Genomic DNA, 19,000 nt, shown 5'->3' on the forward strand with positions numbered 1-19,000 from the left:
TGAAAGCAGTGTGGATGGGACACCTCAGCCAGGCCTCGGGCCTACCCACCCAGCGGAGCCTCCTGGGGCTTCCTGCAGAAGAGGAAAGAGGCAGGGTCAGCGCCGGCCCCGCCCACACCCAGAGCTGCAGGAAAGGGTGCGCGGCTGGGCGGCAGCCCCAGTCAGAACCCTCGGCCCTGCCCTAGGAAGTTCTGGCCGACTGGGTGCAGCTCAGGAGAGTTTGGGGGGAGTGGACAGCAGGGCACAGGGGGCTGGCAGCGTGGCTTCCTCCTCTCTCCCATCACCCATCACCCCCACTGAGGGGGATGGACCAGCCAGGCTGATCCCGAGGAATCATGGGGCTGGGGGGTCAGCAGAGACCATCCAGGGGCTGGGGGGTCAGCAGAGACCACCCAGGGGCTGGGGGTCAGCAGAGACCATCCAGGGGCTGGGAGGGGTCAGCAGAGACCATCCAGGGGCTGGGAGGGGTCAGCAGAGACCATCCAGGGGCTGGGAGGGGTCAGCAGAGACCATCCAGGGGCTGGGGGGTCAGCAGAGACCATCCAGGGGCTGGGGGGGCAGCAGAGACCATCCAGGGGCTGGGAGGGGTCAGCAGAGACCATCCAGGGGCTGGGGGGCAGCAGAGACCATCCAGGGGCTGGGGGGGGGTCAGCAGAGACCATCCAGGGGCTGGGGGAGCAGCAGACCATCCAGTCCTGCCCTCCGTGGCCAGCTCCAGGCCCCTTGCGCTGCACCAACCCGACCGCTGTCAGCTGCAGCTCAGGACAGCACTGGCCACCCAGGGGTGGTGTCACTCTGCTCGGCTTGGGGCCTGTCCTGTCTCTTGGTCATGGCATCTATTTGAGCTCTGGTCTGGTGGCACTGACGGGGGTGACACCTCTGACAACCTTCTAACACTGGGCTCACTGGGATTGAGCTGTTTCACCCCCTCTTCCCCCACGGGCTGTGGGCCTGAGCCTGCGTCTGACTATGAGCTCCAGAACCTTCTCCTCCTCAGAAGTGGCACTTGGCCCATCCCCCCTCCCCGGCCCCTGCCAGGCACCACGCTTCCTGGCTCAGACTTGCCTCCTGTAGACAGTTTGTGCGAGTGGAGTTGTGTGGTATCCACCCCTCGTTTCCATCTGCAGTCCTGAGCACGTACGTGTCCAGCTTCATCCACTGTGTAGCACATATCAGTATGAATTCTACATGACCACATAGCAGGCTACATTTTGGCGGTAGGGTTCAAGTGGAAGAGCATCTGGTACACGGTCCTGAGTTCACTCCCCAGGAATGCCAATAAGCAAGCAAAGGCCAAAAGTCGGCATTGGGCTGTTTCCACCTTTGGCTGTGTGGATAATGCTGTTGCTCCTGTTCTTGCTGCAGTGCCGGTTTTCTTTTTTATTCTTTGAGTACAATGGGGTGGTGCAGTAGTTGTCCTTTTATGTCTGCCTTTTCTCTCTAGGTGTACTGTTTTAAAGGTTTATCCAGTTTGTAGCCTATATCACTTTTTTTTTTTTTTTTTTTTTTTTTGTCAGTTGTGGGGCTTGGACTCTGGGCTTGAGCGCTGTCCCTGCGCTCTTCAGCTCAAGGCAAGCACTCTACTGCTTGAGCCACAGCGCCACTTCCAGTTTTCTAGTGGTTTATTGGAGATAAGAGTCTCGCGGACTTTCCTGCCCCGGCTGGCTTTGAACCGAGATCCTCAGATCTCAGCCTCCTGAGTAGCTAGGATGACAGGCGTGAGCCACCGGCGCCAGGCTTGGCTATATCATTTTATGACCAGGTAATGCTCTGTTATGTGTATGGATGATGTTTTGTCTTTTGTATTGTTGTTTTGCCAGTCCTAGGGCTTGAACTCAGAGCCTGGGCTCTGTCCCTGAGCTTCTTCTGCTCAAGGCTAGCACTCTGCCACTTGACCCATAGTGCCACTTCTGGCTTTTTTTTTTTTTTGTTCTGATCGTGGGGCCTGAACTCTGGGCCTGGGTGCTGTCCCTCAGCTCTTCAGCTCAAGATTAGCGCTCTACCACTTGAACCACAGCGCCACTTCTGGCTTTTTTCTTTTTGCTTATGTGGTACTGAGGAATCGAACCCAGGGCCTCATGCATGCAAGGCAAGTGCTCTACCACTGAGCCACCTTCCCAGCCCCATTTCTGGCTTTTTTTGTGTATGTGGTACTGAGGAGTACCTGGGGCTTCATGCATGCTAGGCAAGCCGTCAGCCACTAAGCCACATTCCCAGGATTTTATCTTTTAATCCTCTAAAGGACACTTGGGTTGTTTTTAACTCAAGATTGATTTTTGTGTGTGTGGAGCCAGGGTTTGAATCCAAGGCCTTGTACATGCTGGGAAGGTGCTCTACCACTGAGCAATACCCTGTCCTAGTCCTTGATATTTGACACAAGGAATAACGTGCAGCTCAGGCTAGCTTTGAACTTGCCATCCGCCCACCAATACCTCCTGAGTCCTGGGACCGCAGGTGTGTACCACCATGCCCAGCTGAAGTGAAGGGCAGACAAGTAGTGATGGCTGGATCATCCTTGGAACGCTGGTGAAAACCTGAGGGGTGGTGCCAACGTCCCTCTGGTCACTGTGGTCTTGGTCCTTCCCACTATTCTAAACAAGTTCAGGAAGGCCCCACGCCGCGGGCAGTGGGCAAAAGTGGCCTTAGACGGGATCCAGAAGCCTGGCCTGTCCTCTAGCAGAGGCTCGCCCACTTAGCCTTCAGTATTCTCTTCTGCAAAGGGAGTTCGATTAGAAAAACAACCCAAGGACTGGACTGTAACTTAGCTTAGAATGTGCCTGGACAGGGCTGCGAAGGTGGCCTCGTGGTACAGTGCTTGCCTAGCATGCATGAAGCCCTGGGTTTGATTCCTCAGTACCACATACACAGAAAAAGCTGGAAATGGTGCTGTGGTTCAAGTGGTAGAGTGCTAGCCTTGAGCACAGAGAAGCTCAGGGACAGTGTCCAGGCCCTGAGTTCAAGCCCAGGACTGGCAAAACAATAACAACAAAGAATGTGCCTGGATGTACACTATCCTGGGTGCAGTATTCACACACACACACACACACCTGTTCCTGAACAGGCTGTGAGCCAGGCACACGTACCAGCAGGGAGGTGTCCCTGAAATGTCAGAGCTGTGGGCCGGGGGAGCCCCTGTGCTGTCTGCCTCAACTGAGCCTACTGAGCACGCAAGTGCACGAGTTCTGTCCCACTGTGGTACTTCTGTGGGTAGACGGTGCATGTCACAGCACCAAAGGACATCCAGGAAAGTCTCTCTGCTGGGGGGGGGGGGCGAGCAGCCTGGGCCTGACCCGGTGGTCCCCGCTCGGGTGATGGTGGCAGGAGGGACGGCCGCTGACCCCGTGGTCCCCGCTCGGGTGATGGTGACAGCCGGAGGGCGGCAGGTCACCTGCGGGATTCATTGTAAGCGTTGGCCCGCGCCCCCGCGCAGAACTCGGGTTCAAGGGCTGCTACTTTGGGCAGTCCTTGGGCACGCACATGCCCAGAGCAGTGCAGCTTCTGCTACTTCCCGTCTCGGCCTCTTTCCAGCCGCCGTTTGGGGGCCGGCGGCGGGGGTGGGTCTTGGAGGGACCTGGGCCTGGGCTCTCCCGGGCTCTCCCTGGCCGCCCGCCCCGGGCAGGCGGAGTCGGCCGCGTGGGTCTGGAGGAGGCGCCCGGAAGGAACGCGGCCCGGCCTCCCCGGGACGGCGGGTGCTGGGGCGGCGAGGCGGGGGTGCAGCCGGTCCCCGCGGGCCAGGCCGCGCCAGCGTGGCCGCCGCCGGTCCCAGGGGGCGCCGCGCCCTCGCGGCTCCGGGAGCAAAGCGAAAGTCGCTCGGGCCACGCGGGGCAGCTTCGCGCGTGGGTCGGCCGGGCCCAGGGGGCCTGCGGGCGCTGGCGGGGTGGCGGTGCGGGCCGCCCAGAGGGGGCGCGCGGGGCGGCGCGGGCGGCGCAGGGGCCGCGGGGCGGCGGAGGGCGCCAGGGCGCGTCCGCCGGCCGTCGGGGCAGCGCGGAGGCGGGCACGCCGGGAGGGCGGGGGCCGAGCTTATAAAGGCCCGCGGGCGGGCAGGGCGGAGGGAGCCGCGGAGGCGCCGTCCGGCCCAGCTCGGTCTCCGCCAGCCGCGACGCTGACGCCCGGCGCGCGGGCTCCAGGGGTCGGCACCGGAGCGCGGACGCCGCGGGCCCCGGCCCGGAGAGGCGGCGGCGCGGCGCTGGGCCCCCGCGGGCCCCCGGGCTCCCGGCCGCGCGCAGACTCGCCCTGAGCGCCATGGCGCGCCGGCCCCGCGGCCCCTGCGCCGCCCCCTAGCGCGGGAGCCGGGCGGGCCGCGGCGATGGAGCCGCACGTGCTCGGCGCGGGGCTCTACTGGCTGCTGCTGCCCTCGGCGCTGCTGGCGGGTGAGTGGGGCGGGGGGCGGGGGGCGCGCGGCCCCGGGCGCCCGCATTCCGGAAGCATGGGCGGGGGGCGGCGGGGCGCGGGGCGGCAGCGGTGTGGGGGACGGCCGGGCGCGGGCGCGGGTGCGGTGCGCCGGGCCGGGCGCCCCCAGCCTCCCCGCGCGGGTCCCGCGGCGCCCAGCGCAGCGCGTTCGTCTCGGCCGCCCGGGGCCGGGGCCCGGCGCGGGGCGCGGGGCGGCTGCGCCCGCGGGTCGGAGCGCGAATCTCCGGCTCTCCTTCTTGCTTAAAAAAAGAGAAAGGAAGGAAGAAGCGCGGCCGCGCACCGGGACTTCCTGACCGGGGGACGGCGGCTTCCTGCCCGGCTTCCCCGCGCCCAGGAGCCGTCGAGCCCGCCCCGCGCCGCCCCGCGCCGCCCCGCGCCGCCCGGCTCCCTGGGCGCCCTCTCCCCTGTGCCCTGCTTGGCGGACGCGGAGGGCGCCCCACGAGGCCTGGGGTGCGCGGGCGTGGCGGGAGGAGGGTCCCGGGGTCCCCAGAATCTGTACCCCTTGTTCGCGGGAAAGCGTCCTCCCCGGGCCCTCTGCCCCCACCGCGCCCCGCCCGGAGTCCCTGTCCGCAGCCCGGCTGGCTCGGCGCTGCTCCGTGAGCGTCCGCGGGGAGGAATCCCGACGCCCAGCCGGGTCTGTCCCCGGGCCTTCCAGAGCTTTGCGGCTGGGGAGGTGGGCGCTGCCCCCACTGCGGCCCCGGCGAACCCAAAGGGGCCAGATGGGGGACTTCAAGGCAGGAATGGAGGAGAACCGTTGAGCTTAGAAAGGAGGGGCCTTGGGACACCCCGGCCCGTGTGGACTCTGCGCAGGAGAGCTGGGTCCAAGCTCCACACGGCCGGCCTGCCTTCCTCCCTGGCCTGTAGAAATCCAGATGGTAAAAACAAAGGTCCTGGGCCAGTGGTAGGCCCGGGAGCCAGGAGATGAATGAGCTCACCTGGGACCCCCTGGGGGCATTCCAGGGAGGGCCGGACAGGTTGTCTGTGTTCCTTTAGCGGGAGGATTTCTTCCTAGATGGTAACAGCCCTTGAACAAAGTCGGCAGAGCTGTCTCTGCCCTGCCAGATGGTAAACACTTTCACAAAATGAAATGCTCCTTTGATATTTTTTCCAGCCATTAAACACGTAAAAAACATTCTCGGCTGTGGGCAGTACCAAAACAGGCAGAGCGGCCAGATCCAGCGGGCAGCCGGGCTGTGACCCCCTCCCCTGCCCATCGGGAGGGCGGTGGGTGGCGAGGGGAAACCCGAGCTCCTGGGGTAGGATGTGGGGTTTCACCAGTTGAGGGTTCCACCCAGGCCGAGTTAGTCACCTGGGGAGTGACTAACTCTGTGCTTTCCCTAAGCCCGAACTGCCCTGAATAACATCTGTTCATGAAGAAAATGCCGATGCCCAGGACACACCCGCTGGCTGTGTGCCCAGTGTGGGCCTTGCACCCCTGGGGGAGGGGTGCAGGGCTGGCCAAGCCCTGTCTCCTGACACCTGAGCCTCGCATGTGCTGCCTCCGGAGTGCCCCTGGTCACGGAGCTTTGGTGCTCTGGTATTTTGGAAGTGACACCTTTGGAGGGTTAGTCACCTTGTGTGGAGGGAGAGCCTGAGTCACCCAGTGCTGGCCTCCTCACCACGTCCCATCTAGCATCACTACCTGGAAAGCCCGGCAGCGCTGGCCCCGGGCCCGCGCCCCGCGTGGCACAGTGACCGTGTCCGGGTATCTCCTGTGGCGGAAGCCCTCGGGGATGAGCTCCTGGGGTTGTCCGGGCAGAACATTCTGTACTTGGATAGAAAGGACCGCAGCTACCTCTTTGGCTCTTGGCTTGCTGGGCCACCCAGCAGCAGCATGGACATCAGAACGGAACGCCCGGCGGTGAGAGGCGGCCTGGCCTGGGGCGCGCAGGTCTCCCCAGCGTGTTACCTCAGGTCGTGGTGATCTGGGCTTTCTCACTGTTCTCCACAGCGTGAGGCGGGCAGACAGGAGGGGAGGGGGCGGCGGCGGCTCTGGCTCGGCTTTGAGAACAGCCGGGACTCGGTAGCAGTCACTCAGCCTCAGATCTGCCCCTCAGCCCAGTGGCTGGCCAGCGAGTAATGAGGATCCCAGGGAACTCAGTATTGGCAGGTGCTTGTGCTACATCTCAAAGCTCCAGGCTTGGCAGCCACCCACTGGGGTATGGGTGGTCCCGCGTCCCTGGCAGGGACCCCAGGTGGGCCTGGCACTGGTGAAGGCCACAGCCTCTGTGGTGGGCGGGGAACTGAGGGCTATGGTGCACTTGGGTGTGTATTCAAGGGTGAGCCTAAGGTGGGGTGCCAGGGGCCCACCCAGGAGCTGAGGATGCACCTCCATCCTCTGGCCAGCCACTGGGCTGAGGGTCTTCCTGCAGAAGTGGTCTTCCGGCCCAAAGGGTGGGCAGGGAGCTGCTCCTCGATCCTGGCCCCAGGCTGTTTGCGGGGCCGTGTCTCCTGTACTGGCACAGCACTAAGTTTGCTCTCTGTGATCAGAGGTCGGGAAGGTGAGCCTTGTAGGCACTGCTGTCCAGGGGCGCCGTGCCCTGACCCCACACATCCTAAACCCAGCAACGTTGGTCTTTGCTATCTAGTTTAGACATACGCAATTACCCATTTACATTTTCATCCATGTTTTTTATTTTTTTGTCGGTTGTGGGTACTGAACTCGGCCTGGGCGCTGTCCCTCAGCTCTTCAGCTCAAGGCAAGCGCTCTACCACTTGAGCCACAGCGCCACTTCTGGCTTTTTCTGCTTATGGGGTGCTGAGGACTTGAGCCTAGGGCCTCAGGCATGCAAGGCAAGCGCTCTACCACTGAGCCACCTTCCCAGCCCTCATCCATGTTTTGTTCTTGTTACTGCAGTAGTTTTGTATTTTGTCTTCGTGAGACGTTTAAGTGTTAATCTGAGCAGTGATTATGGCAGCACAAGCACCCATGTGGCCCTTTTTTTTGCTCTACTTAAGGTGAGCAGTGTTGCGGGCAGCCTGGCCTGGTGAGGGTCCCTGCAGAGCAGAGGCCTCCTGGCCCCGCCCTGCCCCACCCTGCCCGCAGCCTGCGCCTGGAGGAATGGGGTGGCCTGGGGGAGGACCTCTCACCCCTAGCCCTGTCTTCTGTCCCTCCCTTGACCTTTGACCCCAGCTCTGGAGTATGGGGAGTTCATTTGCCCTCTGGAGGGGGAACCACTGGGGGTGAAGTCTTGCTTTCCTCTGGGCAAGTGAATCCTTCTCTCCTGCCGGCAGCTGGACCTGTGGAGGACCTGGGCTGGGAGGTCGCTGAGAGGAGGCCTAGGTGGCTGGAGGCAGTGCTGGGCGGAGGCCCGGCCAGCTTGCTGGAGGGGTCGTGAGGCCTCTGCTTGCCCTGAGCATGGCAGCCTCATCTCCCTCCTGCCCTGTTACCTCCTCTGTAGACAGGACAATGCGAGTTTCACAGGGGCTCCCAGATCTCTCAGGGCCTGCTGGGCGGCGTGGGCAGCCCGCCCTCGGGAAGGCCAGCCCTGAGTCCAGCCCTCCTCGCGGGCCTGTGAGTCCCGAGTGCTTTCCCAGATGTGCCGGGCCGAGCGCTGAGGCGTTGGTGGTCAGCGGCCAGGCCAGACCTCGAGGGAGCTCTGTGAAGGGGGGCCGCCTCCCCCTGATGCTCTCTAGAAGGGGAGGCTCCGCGGGGACCCAGCCAGGCGTCTGCCTCCCTCCGTGTGCAGAACGAATCCCCTGGGGTGTCTCCGGCCCAGTCCCCGCAGCCAGGTCCACACAGCCTGTGGAGTCACGCGGCCCTTTCCCTGGCTCCAAGTGCATTCGTGCGGCTCTCATCTAGGTCTTGTGGGCCGCAGCCTTGGGTGGGAGCCAGGGGCTAAGTTAGGATTTGAGGCCTGGAGTGCCGGGTGTGGGGCCTGGGGGCTCGGGGGCTCTGCATGCTTGCTGCTACCCACAGGTGGGAAGAGCGAATCGTACCAGCAAAGCAGGGCCTCCCAGTAACGCCTCCTGGGGGGACCCCAGTCACACCCTCAAATGAGGTTCCCTAAAGTAAGTGCTGGACCTTCGGAGCAGGGCCGGTGTCCAGGGGGGTATGACCGGGCTGGGGAGACCTTGAGGGCTGTGTGAAGTTGTGAGGGCCCCCGTTTCTCCGGGGGACAGTGGATTCCTACGTGTGCCACTGGCCGGCCCGTGGGGAGTCAGTGCGGCTCCGGGCTGGGCTGCAGAGGCCCAGCTGTCCAGCAGCCTCCCGGCTCCGAGACACAGGCCCTCCACCACGGCCCCTCCACCACGGGCACCCGACCTGCAGTGTCTTGGGGCCTCAGCCGAATGGGGCGGGTCCATTTTTCTGGTGTGTTTTAATAGCATAATTACAGGGAGTATTTTTGGTCCCCTCTAACGGGCTGGCGGGGTTGGGGTGCTGTTTACTGGTGCACGCTGTTTTTCCCTCTCTCTCTATATATATATATAGCTGGGGCCGCTGCTTCCTTGGCTCAGGTTGCAGAGGGACTGTCTGCCTTGGTCTCCTGTGGTTTCCTCTGCCGTTGAATAGGCAGCCAAAACAGGTCGGTGCCGAGCGGCCGCTGGGCGCTGGGTGCTGCCGGAGGAGGGGGCTGGGCTGCAGCCGCCCTCTCCCGCTGCCCGGCCGGCCTTGAGGAATCTGCAGGATCCATAAAACTAAGTGCCGTGGGGATCCGTTCGCAAGGCCTGCAGGCTGCTCTCTGCTCGGGCAGCCCCAAGGGTCACAGCACAGAGGACTAGGATGGGCCCCGGGCAAGGGTCTTCTGACAAGACCCGGGTGCACAGCAGGCCTGAGGGGCTCAGCCTCTACTTTTTTTGTGTTGGTCATGGGGCTTGAACTCTGGCCTGGGCGCTGTCCCTCAGCTCTTCAGCTCAAGGCAAACGCTCTACCACTTGAGCCACAGCGCCACTTCTGGTTTTCTGGTGATTCGTTGGAGATTAGAGTCTCACAGACTTTCCTGCCTGGGCTGGCTTTGAACCGCAGTCCTCAGGGCTCAGCCTCCTGAGTAGCGAGGATGACAGGTGTGAGTCACCGGTGCCCGGCCAGCCTCTACTTCTTGGAGCCCGCAGGGCCTGCGCTCTGCTGGTTGGACCCCTGCGCCCAGCTCCTGTTGGGCATGTCTGCCACCAGCCACACTTGTGCAGTCCCTGTCATTACCTGAGTTCTGTTTATAGTTAAAACACGGGTTAACAAAGCACATCATCCTGATGTGAAAGGGAAATGAACCTTCCCTTCCGCCAGTCCTGTCCAGCAGAGCCGCTGTTTTTGTGTTCCTTTTCCTGTCCAGCTTGTCTAGGACTGAAGGGACCCCCACACCCCGACGCCGTGCGGCTGTGTGTCTGGTGGAGCTGTGACACGTACAGTGCCCCTGTTCTTGGGTGGCTGAGGCAGCGCCACGGGTGCGGGCAGCCTGGCCTTGGTGGGCAGGCACAGGACGCCTTGCCTCGGGCTGTGATCTTCCGGCCCAGCGCCTCCGTCCAGTGACCCGGCATGTGTGTACAGACCTGCATCATTTCTTCTAGCAGCCCCCTGGGCAGCCCCTCGGGCCCCTCAGCCTGGCAGAATCCGCTGTCTGCTTTCTCCCTGCCCCTGCTGCCGTGCAGCTGTCCCGAGCACACCCCACCACCTATTTTTCGAGTAAAGCCCTTGACCGGACTGCCCAGCTGTGAAGACCCAGATGCTTTGGGGTGCGGGGCCCCCAGCTCTTTCGCCCTGTCATCACCCTCCAGAGGCAGCAAGGGCAGCTGCTGCAGTGAGAGGCTTGCTTCCGGACAGTTCAGCGGAGTAGCCCCGTTTCTTAGAGAAGGTCCTACGGTGCACTGTCCCTGCCTGGGGCCGGTGTCCTGCCCCATTGCCCTGTCTGAGCCCCCAGCTCCTTCCCTGAGCCTGGCCAAGAGACCTTCCTGCTCTGTGGCTGGAGTGTCTCTCATCTCCCTGGCCTCCAGCTCAGATCCTTCATTCCTCCAGCCTCCATCTACACCCCCTGTCATACTAACCTCTGCCGAGGTTTAAGTCTCCCTAACTCCCAGCCCAGACCCCTTGTCCTCCTGTGTTCGTCCTGGATACTTTGTCCCCCAGTGCCATTTACCCTCCTGCCCAGGGCCTGAGACGCTCCACCCCCATCTCCCCGACCCATTTCCCTCCAAACCCCTAGTGCCTGTCCTTGACATCAGCCATTTATTTGGCAAATGAGTCTGGAAAACTCTCTGGGGGCCAGGCTGCCCTAGGGTGCGGAGTCCCGACAAAGTCCCTGCTGTGTGGCTTTTTGGGTGCTTAATTGGGGATAAAGAGCATCATGGACTTTCCTACCCAGGCTGGCCTTGAACTGTGATCCTCAGATCTCGGCATCCTGAGTCGCTAGGATGACAGGTGTGAGCCAGCAGTGCCAGGCTTGTTTTGTTTTTTGAGGCAGGATCTTGCTCTTTAGGCCGGGCTAGGCTTGAACAATCAACACTCCTGCGTTCGCCTTCTCAGTGCAGGGGTTCTAGGTATGCACCTGACAAGTTTTGACAGTTGACTGAGGTTCTAAACAAGACAGTGGCGGTTCCCATCCCCTGGAAACTCCCTGCCTCTCTCTGGCCCCAGCTTCTGCGGCAGCGCTTTCCCTGTCTGGTGCTTGTGTTTGGGTCAGGCCCCGCAGGGATGTGTCTCTTTGTGGTCTTTGCTCAGCGCACGTGTGGGCTGCGCGTGTGGCTGGTCCCTGGCTGCTGGGTGACATTCCATTTGTTTGTTCATCATCTGCCAGTGGAGCTCATCAAGTCCAGGAGGCCCCAGCCCCCCGGCCACCTGTCCCTTCATCTTCGGGCTGTGCCTAGGATAGCTATACCTTGTGGCATTGGAGCCCAGACCTCTGCGGGTCCTGTGAGGCCCGTGCCCGGCCCTCCCGGGAGATGGGGTGCTGGGAGCAGGTCTCGGGGGCCTAGCTGGGCCTTGTGCCCTGCAGTCGTGCGGGTTCCACCTGCCCTTCCGGTCAGCCCGCTTCTGTGATATCTGGTCAGGCTGGCGTGTGTGGTTTGGGCCCCATCCTACCCTGTGGTGGGAAGGGAATGTCTGCAGGGGCCAGGAGGTGAGGAGGCGGGTGCTGCTCTGGGTCGTGGAGGTCATGCCTGCCTGCCCGCCCCGCCCCGCCCTGCCCCATGGTTCCATACTGTGAAGGCCACTTCTATCCGGCCCTTATCAGTGGGTGCAGACCGTGCCTGTTAGGGGTGCGGGTGGCTAGCCGGTTCCAATCTTGGAGGGCCAGGACTGTGGGCCTGGGGACCCCCAGGGAGCTGTTGGAGGTCTGGGGCAGGGGCTGAGGCCCTGTTACGGGTGGCCGTGTCTGGGGGCTCAGCGGGCTGGCCTCTCCAGGCAGCAGCCATGTGGCCCCGACTCTGCCCTACACAGTCTCCTGCCTTGGTTTCCTTTTCCTGGAAAATGTGCAGATGGTCTGGCTTCGTCCTATGCCTTCCCAAGAACACACTTGGCCAGTGGACAAGCAGAGTTCCAGGCCACTCCTTGGGTGGCAAAGCTGGGTGACCTGGCGTGTTCCCCGGGCACCCGGTGTGGGTGGCGGCCTTCCTTTGGGCTTGCCACCCTGCTGGCGGTTGCTGGCCCAGCCCTTCCAGGCTTTGGTCCCTAATCTGGGGGGCTTCGGTGTGTGACCTCCGGACATGGCCGCTGCTGTCTGTGTCCTGCAGACGAGGCCAGGCCTTGCCAGGCTTGTACAGGACCTGCATGCAGGTGGGGCTTCCTGTGGATCCTCCCCCTCCCCCCTGCTTTTCCCTCTTGGCTTCACCCTGGCCCCACCCTGGGGCCACCCGCCTCTCCCTCTCCCACAGTCCCCACTCCGGCCCTGGGCAGCCCTTCACCCCGGGGTCAGCGTCTCCAGCCCCCCCTCCCCTGCAGGCTCCCCATGATGACCAGCTCCAGGCATGGAGCCAGGAGTTACTGAAAGGCTGGGGAGGGCCTGGGCCGGGGCAGGTAATAGCTGCCTCCCGAGCTTGGGGCTCCTGGGCTGACAGGCTGTGTCACATTCCAGAGGAGGACGGGTGGGGGTGGGGGCTTCCAGGCTCCCTGGAGGCCGCCAGCGACCCACCTGCGCTGTGTGGGTGTCGCAGCGCGCGCCGAGCCCTGGGTGGGTGAGGCAGTGTGACTCAGCCGCCCCGCAGCGCCCGAGAAGCAGGCCCCCCATCCCAGCGGCTCCTCCATCTCCTCTGCCAGACTCGCGCTCACCCAGGCGCCACCCTGGGGCATCCCAGGTCACCTGACTGTCCACGGCCCCGGCGGTGTGAACGTGCCCTGTCTGCAAGGTGCTGGCTGTCAGCGGCTGCGACCACGCGTTAGCCTCGCCTCGAAGCCCCTCCGCCGTCCTCACCTGGGTGGAAGCCAGGCAGGACGGTGACCCCCGCGCTAGCTTCTCGTCACCTCCAGTCCTGTCTCTGCTGCCGGCCCCCGGGGCAGCTCGTCCGGCCTCCCTAAGCCCTGAGCCTTTCTTCTTTAAGGAGTGGGGCCGGTGCGGCCCCCTGTAGTGCAGGCCGGGCCCGGGGTGCAGGCTCCGAGCCGGTGCCTGGCAAGGCGCTGTCCAGTGCTGCAGCTGTTCTGGCGGCGGCGGAGGCTTTATCTGCGTTTTGGATGCTTCAGTTATAATGTTAGCGCCTGTCCTGCTTGGCTCCTGGGGACACAGCAGGTGACGAGAACAGAGGAGCCTTGCAAAACCAAACGAGACAGGAGGGGGGCCTCCCTGCACGGCCAGCCTCCTGTCACGGGACTCAGGGGCTGTCCCGTGTTCAGAGCACGTGCGCATGCGTGTGCTGCCTGGTCCCCGGTGTGAGGATGTGGGGACCAGTCTACGGATCTGCACCTGGAGACCGCGGTGTCCTCCTGCGGCCGAGGTGGGGACAAAGGCAGCTGCCAGTTGAAAACACCAGTTTGGGGACTAGCTATGGCCTGAGGCCAGGCGGGGGCCGTGGTCCGGGGCTGCTGAGGAAGCCAGGGGCCTCTGGGGTCCGGAGTCCCCCCAGGAGGGCCGTGGCCCGGCGTGTGGGCGGGGCTGCACACACACAGGAGGCCTTGCCCCACGAGATGGCACGCTGCTCTGGGTGCCCTGGGCCCTCGCGGCGAGCTCAGTCACAGCCACAGCCCCGAGAGGCGAGCCGGTTCCCACAGCCACAGTGGGACGTGGCACAGCCGGGGCCAGACACAGGCAGCGTGTGCTGGGCAGCGGGCGCAGCTGGCAGCGGCCTCGCAGGCGGGGGGACGTGTTGTAGGACCCCCGCAGAGTCCTGTGCCCTGAGGTTAGCGCGAGCCTTCACAGTCCCTCGCTGGTGAGGGGCCCGGGACCCCCAGCAGTCCACACCCCACCCTCCTCCCACGTCGGCCCCAGCAGGCGCAGTACATAGCCTCTCCTTTAGCTAGCCGCCCTCTTCTGGCCACCGTTGAGGGCACCGAAGCCCATCCCAGTGCCACCTGCCCCTTGGGGTGGTCTGGCCCACACCTGCTTTCCACAGGGCCGCCCTCTGGAAGCAAGCATGCTGTTCCTGGTTAGCCTGGTAGCCTGTCCAGCGTGCTGGGGGGCAGCCTGGCAGGGGGCGGGGGCTGGTCCTGATGCCTCTGGAGTCCACAGGCCGGAGCTCTGGGGCCATGGGCCAAGAGAAGACAGGGTTGGGGTCAGCCCCAGAGCCCCATGGTCCTGCGTCCCTGTCCCTGCCGGGGCTTGGGCCGGCCCCGTGGGCCCTGTGGGTGTGGTTTCCCTGCAGTGCGGGCAGCTGTGCTGAGACAGACAGCCGGTGGCTAACGAGTGAGTAGCTGGCAGCCAGTCTCGTCTGGTGGCTTCGAAGGGGAGATGGAGGCCCAGAGGCCCCGTGGCGAGCAGGGGTGCGACTGGCCCCGGAGCTTGTGCTTTCCAGCCTGTGCTGCGTCCGGCCCAGGGTCCGAGCCTGGTGCAGACCCACAGTGTGGCCAGTGCTTGCCGTTCCCCTGTCCTGCCCAGGGTCAGAGCCGCTCCTCCGCAGCTGGCCGAGGTTTGGGGCTGGCGGGTGAGGCCCAGCCGTCCCTGCTGCTGGGGAGGGCCGGCCGCTGGGAGAAGGGAAGCGGCTGGGAGGGCTGCTGCCTCCACATGGGTCGGGGTGGGCTCGCCTGCTGTCCCGTGGCCCCTCAGGACCCCAGGGATGGCTGCCCCTGGCCTGCCAGCGGGAATTAGATTAGTTTTCCATGAAAACAGGATGTGGTGGGCGACAGGCCCGCCCAGCCGTCATTTTCTCACTCCTCTTTTTCCAGGAATTGAACATATAGCCTTTGGCCGGGATCGTCCCCGTCCCCACCCTGCGTCCCCATGCGCCGCAGTTCTCTGCTCTTAATGGCCACTTGATCCGCTCGTCCTCCAGGCCCGGCGAGCTCATTAGTTCCTTGGGAGCCACTGAGTCCCACGGGGACACCGACCTCGTGGCCGAGGATGGGCGGGAAATGGAGGAGGCTCTCAGCCTGGGCAGTGCTGGCCAGCCTAGGCGCTGAGCACCGTGTCCAGCAGAGCAGTAGCCCAGCCGGTGTCCACATGGCAGGCGCTGGGCCCGGGGAGCCCTTCCCCGGACGCCGCGCAGGCACAGGATGGAGGGTCTGTGGGCCTCACACCTCCACTTCTGGGGTCAGTTGTGCAGAAAGGGGCCCAGGGCCAAGAGCAGCCCTGGCAGGGGGCAGAGGAGCCACGCGAGGGGAGGGGCGGCTGCGGGGCGGGGGGCAGTGAGGAGCCACGCGAGGGGCGGGGGGCAGTGAGGAGCCACGCGAGGGGCGGGGGGCAGTGAGGAGCCACGCGAGGGGCGGGGGGGCAGTGAGGAGCCACGCGAGGGGAGGGGGGCAGTGAGGAGCCACGCGAGGGGAGGGGGGCAGTGAGGAGCCACGCGAGGGGCGGGGGGCAGTGAGGAGCCACGCGAGGGGAGGGGCGGCTGCGGGGCGGGGGGGCAGTGAGGAGCCACGCGAGGGGAGGGGGGCAGTGAGGAGCCACGCGAGGGGAGGGGGGCAATGAGGAGCCACGCGAGGGGAGGGGGGCAGTGAGGAGCCACGCGAGGGGAGGGGGGCAGTGAGGAGCCACGCGAGGGGAGGGGGGCAATGAGGAGCCATGCGAGGGGAGGGGGGCAGTGAGGAGCCACGCGAGGGGAGGGGCGGCTGCGGGGCGGGGGGCAGTGAGGAGCCACGCGAGGAGAGGGGGGCAGTGAGGAGCCACGCGAGGGGCGGGGGGGGCAGTGAGGAGCCACGCGAGGGGAGGGGCGGCTGCGGGGCGGGGCGGATTCTGGAGGCTGAGGGTGTGTCGGGGTGAGGCTTTGTCCTGTCAGCACTGGGTGCCATGAAGGACAGCTGGCGGGTGCTTGTTGGAGTTTTCTCACTACCCGCTGTGAATCCTGGGTGGGACTGCGGGGCAGGGGCAGCCTGAGGGGCCAGGCCCACGTGGTGGCTGGGGCTCAGCTGGCGCAGCCCCTCCGGCTGTGCGGCCTGGGGACCAAGGGATCAGCTGTGTCGTTCCTCCAAGGAGCAGGAGAGCCGTGTGTCACTGCCGGTGATGGAGTGACCGGCTTGCCTCGCGGGGCGGGGCCTGTGCCCTGCTTGGGGACAGGCCTCACTGCTGAGGGTTTCTGGCACTGGAGGAGCGGGGTTTCCAGGAAGTGGGGCCTGGGGCCAGCCCAGCGTGTCTCCATAGCTCCACGCTGACTGCGACCTGAGGCTGGCGCCTGGGGCTGGGGCTGCCGGGCCACCGAGGGGTGTGGGCCAGGGCAGCTTCTGGAGCTGCGCTCCCTCCCGAGGCTGCCCGTCCCATCCCCAGCCTGGCTGGGCCAGACGCTTGGCTGGCCCTGGAGGTTGGTGTGTTCTGTGGCTGCCGTGGTTCACAGCCACAGGCCTGGAATGTGACCCGCATGAAGTTCCAGGGCCCAGTCTGGAAGGGGTCGTCTGGGGAGGGAGGAGGCCTGGGAGGCATCCGAGGGCACAGCTGGGTGACGTGCAGGCAGGCAGGCAGGGAGCGTGCATGCGGTGCGCAGGTGCCCGGCCCCAGGCAGCGAGCACCGCTCTGCTGCTCTGCACCTTGGGCCTGTGCAGATGAACACAGGACAGTGAGTGTTCTGTGAACTGGCCAGAGTTTTCATGAAAGGAGGCTGGGCGGCCAGGGCCGGGGCCGTGGTGGGCCGGGGCCGGGGCCGGGGCCTGGGGCCGGGGCTGGGGCTGGGGCCAGGCCGGGGCTGGGGCCAGGGCCTGGGGCCGGGGCCGGGCCGGGGCTGGGGCTGGGGCTGGGGCCGGGGCCTGGGGCCTGGGGCCGGGGCCGGGCGGGGGGCTGTGGGCCGGGGCTGGGGCCGTGGGCTGGGGCCGGGGCCGGGGCTGGGGCTGGGGCCGTGGGCTGGGTCTCTTCCAGGCGGAGCTCACAGCAGCTGTTTGGACCTGTGGTGCTGGGTGTTGCTTGGTTACTTCACAAGCTTGTTGGAATTCCCCAGTGCGTGTAGGGGCCTGGGCTGCGTGTCCTCCCTGCCCTGTCCACAGCCATGGAGAGCTGTCCCCATCCGTCTGCCTATTTGTATCTGCATTCCTGTATCTACGGCTAACTACTTCTATCTGTGTCTGTGTATTTATATCTACCTAGACCTGTAGCTATGTATCCACCTGCAGCTGTCTGTATCTCCTATCTTTGCCTCCCTGTATACATCTGCTTATCTCTTATCTTCTGAAGATGTCAGGGTGGCAGCAAGTAGGAAATGGAGTCACTGATCTTTGCTATTCATGTTTGGTCCCTCTTCCTCTGGGGTCCTGGGGCATCTACCCTAATCATGCCAACCTGTTTCAGTGTCCTAAAAACCCCTTGGTGCCGGTAGTAAGATTGGTGCCTGGTCAGCCTCTGGGCCCGGCAGCCCAGGCTTCACAGTGAACCCGGGAAATGAGGCTTGGGCCAGCCCACGGTGCCCACAGGGCCAAACGCAGACCCTACACCTCCAGCCTCAGCCCAGCGGGAGCCCCAACGCTGTATCCCAAACCGACGGCGGGAGGGCAAGGTTTCCGGGCCGGATGGGCAGGCCTGCGGTCTCCAGCTCTGTGAGCCACGCGCACGGGTACCTCCCGGGCCGTGTCCCCACGTTTTACCACTGGGGAATCACAGATGGCAGAGGTGAGCCAGGGCCGGCGTGAGACACCTGACCAGTCACCCTGGCCTCTGCGACCCTGCGGTAGCGCCCGGGCAGGCCCCGCAGGGGAGCCTGGCCGGTGCCACCGGTCCCTCACCCCCAGCCAGGGGTCAGCCGCCTCCTGGCAGCCAGTGGGAGGCCGCCAGACAGCATTCCTCCCAGGTGTGCGGGAGGGGCCTGGGCGGCCGGGCTCCGGGTCTGCTTGCACAAGCCAGGCTGGACGGCTGAGAAGGCTGAGTCACGGGGCGGGGGTCTGAGTCAGTGCGTAACTTCTGCCTTTGGCTGGGAGTGACGAAAGGGCTGTGTGGTGGCTGGAGCTGCCTGGGCTGGCTAGGCATTTGGAGTGGACGCTCTGCCCCGTGCGCACGGCCAGCCGGGGCACCGGCCTCTGACGCCCAAGGGCGGAGCCAGCCGCTTCCTCGGGCGAGCCGTGGGGGCCGTCTGTCCTTAGTGATGCCCACGTCCATCCTGGGGGCAGCGCGGGACAGAGCGGGACTGAGCCAGGCCTCTGCTGTGGTCACTCAGTGCCAAGCCACACCCTGCCGTGCCGCCCGCCAGCCTCGCAGATAGTGGCAGGAAGATCTCCATGGCAGCTTACCATCTGTCTCTCCTCCATCCCTGGAGTGTGAGGCATTAGAACCTGTCCGCAAGCCGCCCTGGGAACGCCGCGGGGCCTGGGGTCCCCAGGGGAGGCCCGCCTCGAGACCCTCAGCTCTGCGGCACGGGTGGTGCTCAATCCGGGCACAGGGACAAGGGGCAGCCGCCCACCTCGGGGACCCCGGCGGCACAGGGCTCAGCCTTCCCCTCCAGGGCCTCAGCACTTCGCTTTCTCTGCTGAGTCTCCCCAGGCCCCGATTCTTCCTGCCCCATGTCCAGCTCCTGCGTCCCCCAGGGGAGCCTTCCATCGGACACTCCTGTTGCGTTGCCTCCTGGTTCATTGGGCACCTGGGTGTGGGACTGGGCCCTGGCTCCCCGCCCCTCCCCCCGCCCCCCCCCCGTGCTGTTGACCCCTGACCCGATGGCTGCCCTCATGCGTGTACGTAGCCCTCTGCGCCTGCAGCCTCTGCACCTGTGGCTCATCCAGCCACAGATCAGAGTGTTTGCCGCGAGGCGCCAGAGGCTCACGTGTCATCCTACCCACCTGGAAGGCAGAGGTTTGGAGCATCTCAGTGTGAGACAGGCCCAGGCAGAAAAGGTTTCTAATAACTAGAAACGGCAGGGCTGGAGGTCTAGCAAGCTCGAGGCCCTAAGATCAAGCTCCAGAATCCCTAAAATTAAAGAGAAAAAAGGATGAAAGAATTGACATAAAATCCTGGAAGCTCTCAAGAAGCAGACTTTCCATTTGCTGTGAGCAGAACGCTGTGTGTGCACCCCTGCCACAGCCCCGCTTCACGACCCCCGTCTGCCCTCGTGCCGGCCCGGCCTCCGCTGCCTGTGTGCCGCTCCCTTCCCCTGGCTCACACTCTGGTCAGCC

At 64.6% G+C, this 19,000-nt stretch overlaps 1 protein-coding gene across 1 annotated transcript in view; it reads left to right on the forward strand.

Moving 5' to 3' along the window:
* The first annotated feature begins 4,306 nt into the window (after window positions 1-4,306).
* LOC138822832 (piezo-type mechanosensitive ion channel component 1-like) overlaps window positions 4,307-19,000 on the forward strand; it is a 59,183-nt gene continuing 44,489 nt past the window's right edge. The window contains exon 1 of the mRNA XM_070015770.1: window positions 4,307-4,370. Within this exon, the coding sequence (XP_069871871.1) occupies window positions 4,307-4,370 (64 nt within the window). The remainder of the gene's footprint in view (window positions 4,371-19,000) is intronic.

The sequence above is a fragment of the Dipodomys merriami genome, unplaced genomic scaffold (assembly GCF_024711535.1).
Source record: "Dipodomys merriami isolate MVZ:Mamm:240054 unplaced genomic scaffold, mDipMer1.0.p SCAF_116, whole genome shotgun sequence".
Classification (NCBI taxonomy): domain Eukaryota; kingdom Metazoa; phylum Chordata; class Mammalia; order Rodentia; family Heteromyidae; genus Dipodomys; species Dipodomys merriami.